General features: G+C 31.1%; 1 protein-coding gene across 3 annotated transcripts in view; it reads right to left on the minus strand.

Annotated features, from left to right (window-relative positions):
- The window catches only part of LOC118202595 (rho-related BTB domain-containing protein 1-like), a 102077-nt gene extending 92026 nt beyond the window's left edge, over window positions 1-10051 (minus strand). Inside the window, exons 1-2 of one of the 3 annotated variants that reach the window (XM_035374768.2) lie at window positions 9801-10051; window positions 7764-7971 (exon numbers count right to left, since the gene is read on the minus strand). In XM_035374768.2, coding sequence (XP_035230659.1) covers window positions 7764-7955 — 192 coding nt within the window. In that variant the 5' untranslated portion in view covers window positions 7956-7971; window positions 9801-10051. Of the gene's footprint in view, window positions 1-7763; window positions 7972-8458; window positions 8609-9800 lie in introns of those variants that run through there. The other 2 variants (XM_035374767.2, XM_085808008.1) reach the window with 2 other exon arrangements.
- Window positions 10052-11390: the final 1339 nt, after the last annotated feature.

Here is an 11390-nt window from a genome sequence, read left to right on the forward strand (position 1 = left end):
TTTTGAATGTCCCAAGTTTATAGTAATATGGCAGAATTAAAGAAAATTAAATTGCTTTTATCTAATTACTGTAAGTATTTACTTATAATCTGATATACTAAAATGTATGCTCTGAAGCGATAAACTGTAAATTTTTCAATAAATTCAAAATTTAATTGCTTTGAACAAGCAGGAATGATGTTTCATGTTAAATTCTTGTAACTTATCGAGACTTAATATAACACTAGAAGTAAACTGCAAAATATATGAAAAATAAACTCGAGAGTGTTGAAATATTGTTTAAATGAAAACTTTATCTTTTCGTACTAGGGAATAAGCGGATGTAAGCATTATTTTCAAACTCATCTTTCAAGTATTTTGAAGAATCATGGAATAACCTTTGACAACTCTGCTGAAGTACATTTGCAGAAACCACTAAATTTACTCAATCGACATTATCTTATCTGTTCCTTATTTTAAACATCTATACTTAATCTTTAGGCAAAGGCGCCAAACACCTGTGCACTTGCATGAACTTCTATCTTATCAGATGACCACTGGACGTTCAGAAAGTAAACAAGACATTAGCTAATACGTTTTTTTACTATGCTGCCAAATTTGGTTTTTCTTCAGAGCAGAAATCTGTCTCGTCGAAAAAGACTTTAAGAAAAGATTTCCCTTTTCCCGAACTATTCTGAACGGAAAACTATAGAAAAATAAAATTTGACAAGTCTTATTTTTTAATCGCATACTGAAATTTCTTTCTCTATTACGAAAAGATTCATTCCTCTTGAACAAGAACAATATAAAAAGTAAAGTGCATGTAATTAAGAAAAGTCTGCAGCATCTGGAAAAGAATAAATGAAGTTATATACGTATGGGGGAAGCTATGTTTTGTTTTTTCATATTTTATGTTTACGTTGAGGATCATATTTAGGGGCCGTACACAAATTGAAGTGTCAAATGTTTGCATGTGTACATAAATTAAAAATAAAATATCAGTTTAGTAAAAGGTTTCTGAAGTTAAGAAATTAAGTGATGAGCATTTGTGCATAGATTATTGTGAAAAGTCTTTATCAATATATTTTTTTTTTCAATATTGTAATCTTATTCATAGTATCTTACTGAATTCATTCTCCAGAAAACACTGATACACTTCAGTAATAGCACGCAGCCAACTGGTAATATTATTCCCATTGATTAAAAGTAAAAAAAAAAGTTTGTAGTTTAATGAATTTTTTGCACGATTAGCATATTTTTATTCTAAAGGAATAAAGCTTCACAGTAATAATAATAATGTATTTTTAAAATTTGAAAACTCATAAATTTACTTGTGTGAAAATTCAGTTGGTATACCAAATGTAACAAAATTATAAATTAACGACACTTGTAAATCCTAAAACAATATCATTTAATGGCATTTAAGGGGGGGGGAATGAAGTTTGGATTATGCTTATTTATTTATTAACCGACCCCTCAATGCAAATTGAATATACCATCAAAAAGCTCAAACTTTGAAATTAAATATCTCAGTCAATTTTTTTTTAGTATGGAAGTCTTTTTTTTTTTTTTTTTTTTTTTTTTTTTTAAGAGTACAAAGTTTCCGTAAATATCAGTATAAAGACGGGAGGAACGTTTAAAAGGTTACATTGAATTTATCATTTACTTCTACGCATTGTACACTTTTGATTGGTTTCCAGCGCGTTTCGTTATGTTATCTGGTTCCGTTTCTCATTGTTCATTATGCATTTTTATTGCGCATTTTATTAGCCTAAAAGAGCTATATTAGTCTCTCAATACGATTTTGTGTTGATTTTCTTTAAATGCTGTGCACTGTAAATGCGTTGTTTCACTTTTCTTTTGAGTCTGTTACTATTCGGTAAATGTAAGATATTTTATCTTTCACATTTAATCTGGTATGGATTAACAAACTAAGCTATTTAAAAGCAACAAACGTATATCGTAAAAATGTTATTTTTACCTCAAGCCACCTATATACATAGATAAGGGACGTAATGTTTACTATTCATGTTCATACATTGGAGTGTGAGTTTTTAGTGGGCAAGCACGAATTAGGGTCTCCACAATTCGTTTTTACTAATTTGTAAGTGATGTCTGTCTGGTGTGTGTTTGCGTATGTGTGACGAGTTTTTGGTCCTCGATAGTTCTTATATGAAACTTCCAAACATTTTTCTTATCCATACCTATATTCACATAAAGAGTTGATTAGAGTTGGGGTAAAATTGGACAAGAAGTGGTATTTTACATGAAACCTATAACAGGCTTTAATGGACTACCGGAAGTGGTACTTTATTTGAAGTTCATAACAGTTTTTAATGAACAAGTACATTAAAATATAATCCAAAAATTTTCAGTTTCATTATTTAAGAGTTTTATATCTATAGGAACATCATATTAGATTTTGGCTAAAATTGACAAACTGGAAGTGATACTTCACTTGAAGCTCTGAAGAGATTTTCGTAAAAAATATATCGCGAGATTATCCAAAACTTCTCAGATTTGGTATTTAAAATAGGTATGTGATTGAGAAAAACAAATTGAATATATAAACATTGGATGCATTCTTGGAACTATGCTGAATGCAGTGGGAATAAGCACATTATGGAGATGAGCTCCCATCATGAAGCAATTAACTGTATTAACCTCAGCCCTCAGTTTCACGTTCATAACATAAAAGTGTTTCACATCATTTTTCAAACAAAAGAATGCTGCATGCTGCCACCAAATATCTATTACTTTTAAGGAAAAATGTAGCAAATATGTTAAATACCTTTACATAAAAACATGAATCTTACATCCAAAAAGGAGAAATACACAAATCTTCATTAGCTTATCATAGTTGGAAACGTAACAAAAATTTGACTGAAAAAATTATCAATCCAGTTTCTTCATCGGTAAATTGCATTTCCTTGAAGCTTTTCACATTCACAAAGATTTACTTTCTTTAGTTAATGACATCAGTTTCAATCTAGTCCTTCATAAAGCTTGGCAGATGGCTTTACATTCATGTCTGCTTAGCTCTACCTATTGTTTCGGATATAAACAGGATCATCGCTTCTCTCTTCTTTACTCCTGAAGAAGAGGGACTTGTGTCTGATCACAGTATTTTATTTAAAATCTTTGCAGAAATAAGGTTGCTGTTTTGCCTAAATTTAAATCTATTCTTGAAGTGATGGCGAAAAAATTTCCACCAGAATAAAAGAAACAAAAACCCGCTTGTAAGGAAGTTAATTAGATTTTCGAATTGAATACATAATTAAAATGTAAATAACATTTTGCTCTTTTAAGTCAGCATTCTTTTTTCTTCTGTAAAAAATAATCACCAATGGAATTATCATGTATCATGACAAAATTCTCATTTATGAAGTTGTCCAGCAGGTCTTTTCAGCTTTTCTAATATATATATATATATATATATATTTTAACAGAGCAAACCTCGTTTCTTGCATGAGACTCTTAAACAAGTAGCGTACTCACTGACCTCTTATCTGTCCTTCCGCTCCTTGAGTTTGGTATTTCACTCTTAAGACGCATGAGGATTTCACAGAAGGTCAAACATATTTCTTCCAAGCAGTAAAATTGCAAATTTCTTCGATTGTTAAAGTAAACAACATTTGCAATAAGAGTTCTGGGTTTTCTGATTCGCTCTCTGTTATTAAAATCATTAGCTAAATTAATGAACGTTTAAATAAATGACAAAAGCTTATACAAACATTTATAGTGATTGAAGTAAATAGTAGGGCATCCATAACTGGCTAAATAAATTATGATTCAAATCAAAACTAGTTGAGTAACTTTATAACCGCATCATAAAATATCTTAAATCTTAGGTAATAGGAATTAATGCCTTCAGTATTTAAGTGTTTCAAATCTCCAAGACTTCCGGCTTTACTGTCAGCACATGAAAAACTCAGTATTAGTATATAAGGTATTCCCCCCTTTTTCGCACGCCTTCGTGGTGTGGTGGTCTGCACGCTGGGCGCGTATTTCAGAGGTCCGCGAATCGATTCCTGGCGAAGGCGTTTGATCATTTTTCATCTCCCCGGCTTTTCCAATTAACCTAATGTCTTTACAACTCGCGCCCGAACTAAAAGAGTAATGGTTAATGATTCTCCTGGCCCAGGATTTGGCGACTGGGTCCCTTAAAAACCCCAGTCGCTCTTTAAAAAGAGGCGTATGAAAGTTATTTCTTCCCCCTTATTGGCATGCCTTCGTGGTGTGGTGGTCTGCACGCTTGGCGCATATTCCAGAGGTCCGCGATTCGATTCCCGGCGAAGGCGTTGCTAATTTTTCATCTTTCATGCTTCCAAAAATGTCCTAATGTCTCTACAAGTAAATTGCAGATGTTAGTAAATTGGGAGAAAAATCAAGGCAACTGTTGCAAATTAAATACCTAAAAGACGTTGCAAATGGGGGAATGCACAAAACATTTGCGGTATTGAAATTATGAATAAATCATGAGCTGTGTATGTAATTAAAATATTGTAGGTATCGATATAATTGCCCATGGAGTACATTCTTAAAATTTCTCCATGAGCTATCAATAAATGAAATGATTTAATTTAATATCGAACGAGGAATAAAAGTGACCTAGATACCCATGCGACAGAGTTTTAACATCAGCTTAAATCGAAAGACAAAAACAGCTTTAACAAACTGAGGTTTTGAAACTTGCATATAATGGGTTTTGAAATCTAAACAACAACAACAACAACAACAAAAAAAAAAAAAAAAAAAAAGAGACCGACAGAAAGGGGGAAAATATATCTAGAAAGATAATGCCTATCTTTTTTGAAGAATGGCTATTTCTATTTATGATAGAATCTAACTTTCGCAAATTTTAGTAGCTTCAAGAACAATAGCAGGAACTTAATTTATCTTTCAACATTAAAAATATAAGAATCTAATTCCTAGAAATAAAGGGGGAGATTTAAATAAGCATCGAAGTCATGTTTGCGAAAACTGAAACTATGACGAAAAAGAAACCATTGATCCTAAGCCTATAGCAGCTGCAGATCTAGTACATAACAATTACACAATCATGAATAGCAAGTAGTTCTCAGTTGCAGCTGTTTGAGGATAATTAAATCAAATTCAAGTCATATGGTAAACGTTAAAAGAATACATAATTAATTTTCTAGAGAAATTTTATTAAGGGGCTATTTTAAACATCAGAGAGAACCCGGAATTCATTAAATCCCTTTATTCATAATGGATCTGAAGGCAACAGAAAAGAAACACGGTATTCCCGCGGACTTATAATAGGATGTGGAATTTGATTGCAAAATATTCTGGATTTATTGTTTCCAACCTTTAAACTCTCTATCGTGTAAATAAATATTTTCTTTTGAAACATTTCGAAAAGCAGAAATGATTAGATGCACATGCTTCAGTCACGCGATAATAGAAAGGGCGTTGAACTTGTCTGTTGTGCCAATGGGACTAAATACACTAACTTTTCTCACATGAGAATAGAAAGGTCATTGGCCCTATGAGCAGCACTGGCACCCACCTTAAAGGCAGATCTGCGATAATCACATGCAGCTGTCAATAACAGTATGAATGTAAAAATTATAGTCAATTTAATTTTAATCTAATGACTGTAATGTACTTCAAAATATATTTCTATTTTCTGTTATTCAAAATGCAATTTTGTTTTTCTTGTACAAAATATAACTTTATTTTCATTGTGTTTTAAACTTCAAATCTGTTGTTTCCATTTACAGGAGATAATTTAAGCTTAACACTTCACTACTTAATAGCACGTGTTAATCTTTTAGCTTTAACTGCATTAGACGTTTTATAACTTTAAATTTCTTTGTGAGGAAAGTTAATGAGACCTGCATAGCTTTTATTCTGGAAGATTGTATTACTTTAATCTATATTACTATGTTTATATATCTTCAGCTTTATAGCTGGCTTTTTCTTTGGATGCACTACTTTAATTGTTTAGGCAACTTTCAAAACACACATATGTTTATTTAATAGTGTTACGGAAAATATTGTTGAATGCATATATACGGCTTAACCGGCTTAAAGATTAAAATTGCTTTACAAAAGTTAGAAGAAAAATGTGTCAATCTATTTAACACGTAAAATTGCATCTCAGTATCGCATTCAGAGTGAAACTTCAATAAATCACACTGTTATTTTTAATGCTTACGACGGTAGTCAAAACCCTTTCGCTAGACTAATTTTATCAAATTCGTTTGCTATAATTAATGAACACTGAAAGCGGATTAAGCCATAAACTCAGTTCTTTCTTCGAGTTGTATAGTCGTAAACAGGCCGGATTCAAGTATAAGCTACACAAGCTATAACTTAAAAATTAAAATATAATATAAACGTAGTATTAAAATATAGTATAACATGGCTTATATTTTATAGTAGACTTATAAAGGGCCCCATATCTCAAATAGCTTAGGGCCTTATCAAGTCTAAATACGGCTCTCGTCGTAAAATATACTGAAAATTCGTATCGCTAATATAACAGCAATAATAATCACGAGACGATGATATCGGAACTCTAATACTGAATTAAAATTGGGTATAAGAGCACATATTTAATAATTCACATTAACTATGGTTTTTAAATTACATGCACATTAAGTTTTTAATTTTCATAAATGTGATATCTAATTCAGTATATTGAACTGAAGCAAGCATGATGTATTCCTGTGAACTATACCGTTTACGCCATTCGAATGAGCTAGATTTTGCAAACTAGCAGATCTTTTCCTTTACAATAAGACAGAAAACATCATGAGACTTTTAGCTTGTTGCCGTTTCACGAATACTTCTTTTCTGCTAAGTTCCGTTTTCCCTACTAACCTTGTAGGCACATTAGAATTTTCGGGCCAGCACCCCCCCCCCCCCGGATTTGAGTCATTTATCGTCCAACTGGTAGTTGGATGTATAACCGTTTACAGCAAGAGAACACTCAAGGGAGGTCGTGATAATTCTTTATATTCTCCCCCATTTAAAGGACAACGGCAGACAGCCCCGAGACTTTGCGACGAATTATCGGCCTCCACAGTTTTATTCAGGCAAAATCAAGAAACATAAGAAATCTGTTTATTGCCGGAGTTTTCAACTTTTAGATGGATATACTATCATTTGTACCCCGAGAGTATGCGCGGAGGAATGCAGGAATTCCTTATAAGCTCTTTGCGAATTCTAAAGAAAGAACCAAAATACCTGAATAGGCTGATTAGCAAATAAGCTTTTATTTCTTTAAGGTTCAGTTGCTGCTAATTTCCTGAATCTGAGATTTCCTTTCTTTACATACACAATTAGAAAATTTTTAATCACATGCTAAATGATGCTTTTCTAATAAGTTTCTAATAAATCAACTTAGATAACCTTATATTTTAGCGCTTGAATGCAAAGATCTGTAAAGGTAAATTGTTTTGAAATTTGTTTTTTATTAGAGAAGTAAATGATTATTAAATATTTGGTGGGAATGGGAAAAAAGAAAGCTGCGGGTGGAGCGTCACGCAACGATTTAAATGAATCGAGAAAAAATTTTATGAAGCTAGAAAGCAGTTGCAGTGTATTTTAGAAGAGAAAAATTTCTTCATAATGCTTTCTAATGTGACAAGCATTTTGTGGAATACATTCTATTTAAAACCTTACTTCATTAACGTAGGCCACAGTGCTTCGTATTGTTATTATCTTTACACTGTTGCTTGAAGCAATTATAGATTTAACCCATTGGCAACAGAAAGGCAATGAATAAATTAAAAATTTAAAAATTATCTTACCTCATGATTTCGGTACTGATCAATCGCCCACACAGTAGGTATGTGAGTTGCGAGCATTTGTGGCAACGTAAGGAAGGCATTGCATGCACGTGCACATATCAAGCGAGTTTTCCCGACAGCTGTATCCCCTACTACAACGCATTTTATAATTTCCTGTCGCGTGTTGTAGTCATCTACATTATTCCATGACATTCCTCTTGGTTTAATGCTAAAAAAAAAAGTAATGCGTAAATATATGTATGTTTACTAATACATCCACATTCTTCGGAAAAACATTTGTCTTGCATTAGTTAATATGAAGGAGCCGTATGGTAATATTTTAATAACGGCATCAATATTTTAAGATGGAAATTTTCTAAATAGCCAAAGGTAATAAACAATCTACAAGTAAATGCAAACAACAATAATAAATCAAGTAAATACATTGTCTAATCAAAGTAATAAAAATAAATAAATTATTTCTAAATAGTCAAAGATAAATAAATAATCTAGTCAGAAGTGACTGAATAGCAATTTTTTCTGAAGGTATAGTAAAAGAAAGCTTCTTTAAATCTTTCTTTAAAATAAAACCCTTTTTTTCTGAATTTTATCACATTAATCTGCAATAATTAGGTCCTAATTACACAAATTATACTTCCTGAGTAAGTACAAAACATATTTTAACACAATACTTAATATTCAAATAATATGCATACTCATAAAAAGCATTCATATTGCATTTATATAAATTACAATAGTGAAATATCGCAGCTATTTAGATATAAGCGTGAAATCTATCTGAGGGCACTAAGAATGATGTTTTGGGTACTGTTTAAATAATAAGAGCATGGTATTTTTCTAGTGCAACCAGTGAGAACATGTGTGTTTATCTGTATATAGCAGATAAAAGAATATTAAGCATAAGGATGGCACAATACAAAGAACAATTTATTGTTTCCATGGTAACGAAAATGAGATAGCTACAAGTTCAAATAGTAATGAGTTGAGATTTTTCTTAATTTTAATGAACTTGAATTTTATTCTGTATTTCGAAAGACTATAATTTCAACAAGATTTGCAATTATTTTGATTAACATGAATTTATGATTATGGTTAATTCAGTAGTATTTTAAAATTGTTCTTAATCGAATTTTAAAATAATACAGGATTGATAGTTACTGCTATTTATTTTTATGCTAAGTTATAATACTCTGGCCTTTGAAAAATGTAAATAAGAGATCTAAAACATCTATTCTGTAAAAGGGCAAGCAGAAGGAAGGTTATCGCCGATAACTCTCTAGAAACGACTTTTAAATCACTAATTCTTTCTACGATATTCATATTAAGGTCAATATTTCTAGAATTATTAAAACTTGAATTTGAATTTTTTAAAAAGCATAAAACATGATTTTTTAACTTTGGGAAAGAAATAATTAATATTAAAATATTTCCTTCGGTAAGCATAATTTTTTTTAGGTTAGCTAAAAGTTCTTAAATGTGAAGCTGAACATTATAATTAATATTTTTAATAAAGAAGTTATGATTATTTTAGGAAATTGTGGAAAGTTATAAATTACAAACGAAGCAGTTTTAAAGTTATTATGACCATTATTTTTAAATGTACTGACATTTAACTTAGCTTCTAGTTAAATTAATATTTTGCTTTGCCTAAATTTCAGTTAAATCAAAGTTTTGAAATGTAAAAGTCTTGCATTAGAGTGAAGTGACTGCTACACCTTTCAAGAATCATTTTTAAATTGTAATTGCATGAATTATTTAAAAAAATATTCACCCTTTCGGAGTTGTAAAAACAATAACATGAATAAGGTTTCCTTTTTTTATAATTTAGCTAATAGTAGACACAAAAACAAATTGTCATTTATCGCAATTCGACTTTAAATTTTAATTTGAAAATTAAAAGTAAATTTTTAATGACCCTGCTAAAAATTAAAAAAAAAAAAAAAAAAAAAAAAAAAAAAACTTTCGATATTTTTAATTGAAAAGAAATTTAACCATTAAAATATGCATGAAAAATTTATTATTTTTCAATATACTTACCAAAGATTACTGAAATCTATACTCTGAAGACGATTTTAAAGTTGGTACTCAGATATGATTGTTTAAGAGTCTCGATCTGATCCTTAACGTTTTAAAAGTGACGTGCGTAACTTTGTCTTCGTGTTTCTGAATTCATATGTTCATTAGAAGCACTGACAGCTAAGAATAAGGAAACTTTATCTCCTCACAGTTTTGTATAGTTTTTGAAATAGCCCATCTACTGTAAATCTTATCAGGATTAGTTGAGGAGGTCATCATCGCGCCAAGGTTGGGCATGAAAAGATCTTTCGTCGCCAAGTTTCGTTGTAGAGATGAACGCGACTTCACGGCGGTCAAAGGTGATTAAAAAAATAAAATAGTAGTTTTCTTTGTTTATTTACAAAATTAGCTGAAAATGATACCAGGTTTTCTTTTAATACTTCTACTGTTTTATTTAAATGAACAGATTTTATAAAGCATTTTTTTTTTCTTTAAAAGCTTAGGCCATATAAAATTTTCCATTAGACGATGTAACTTGTCATTTTTAATTGAGCTATCTCTACATTACATCAGGTTTGATTACACTTCAACAAGACAATGCAATAAGTTTGCACAGTTGAGCTTACAGTTTCTTTGAAGATCTAGATGGTTCTTTGAAGTCTTTCTAAATGAAGGACAAAATTACTTATAGTCTTAAATTTAAATCTGCAGTCATGAAGTTAAAAGACAGTGTTAAAAGGAATATGTACGCAGTTTAGTACTTTTTGCTTACGTGCAGAGAGAGACGCATAAATTTTAAATTATTTTAAAACGGTCATGAAAAACAATTCATAAATAATAAAAGTATACTTAAATTAATAATATTTAAATAATATAATAATAATAATACTTAAATTAACACAATCAGGATTATATGCACCAAAAAACTCACACTTACCTTTATAAATCCTTAACAGTCCCTCGGTGAATCCGTGTTCTTTGGTATATAAGTTCCGAAGAAAATGGATATGCTGTTCAACACCTTCAGAGTTGCTCATAGTTTCCAAATCTATGTCGATCAGCGTAATCTTACTTTTTAACTATTCCATGTTCTGTAACACACACAGGTAGTCCTCTAAAATTAATGATTCCGCATTTATCAATGCCCTCCAATTACCTCCTAGATATTTATCCCCAAAGCGATACATTTCGTCCGTTAACTCTAGCACGTGGTTCCGAACTACAGATGTATCCATTTTAGCTGTAGGAAATTCGTTCCTCACCATAGCACGTGGTCGCTAATCCTTGACGAAGATTTCCACTATTCACTGCACACAAAAGTCACACAATATAGAAGTAATTCGCATACAAGTAAATTCGATACGATGGAATAACAGCTTAGAATCCCCCCTAAGCTCAAAAGAGAAAAACTCTCGTCGTATAGTAAGTAATGTTTGATGCTTGTACGAATTTTCTCCTGAGTAATCGTATTTATATTAGACTTTTCAACCCAAAAAATAGTATCTAAGATTTGATACACTTTTTGCGTGTTGTTGCTGCCAGCCTGGGAGTTTGAGGCAATTAAACTAGGTGGTCTAAAGATCTTGTCGTATACATTCTTTAAGCACTTTC

Source organism: Stegodyphus dumicola, chromosome X1 (genome assembly GCF_044657685.1).
Source record: "Stegodyphus dumicola isolate Sdum_Otavi_A_Nest chromosome X1, ASM4465768v1".
Taxonomy (NCBI): domain Eukaryota; kingdom Metazoa; phylum Arthropoda; class Arachnida; order Araneae; family Eresidae; genus Stegodyphus; species Stegodyphus dumicola.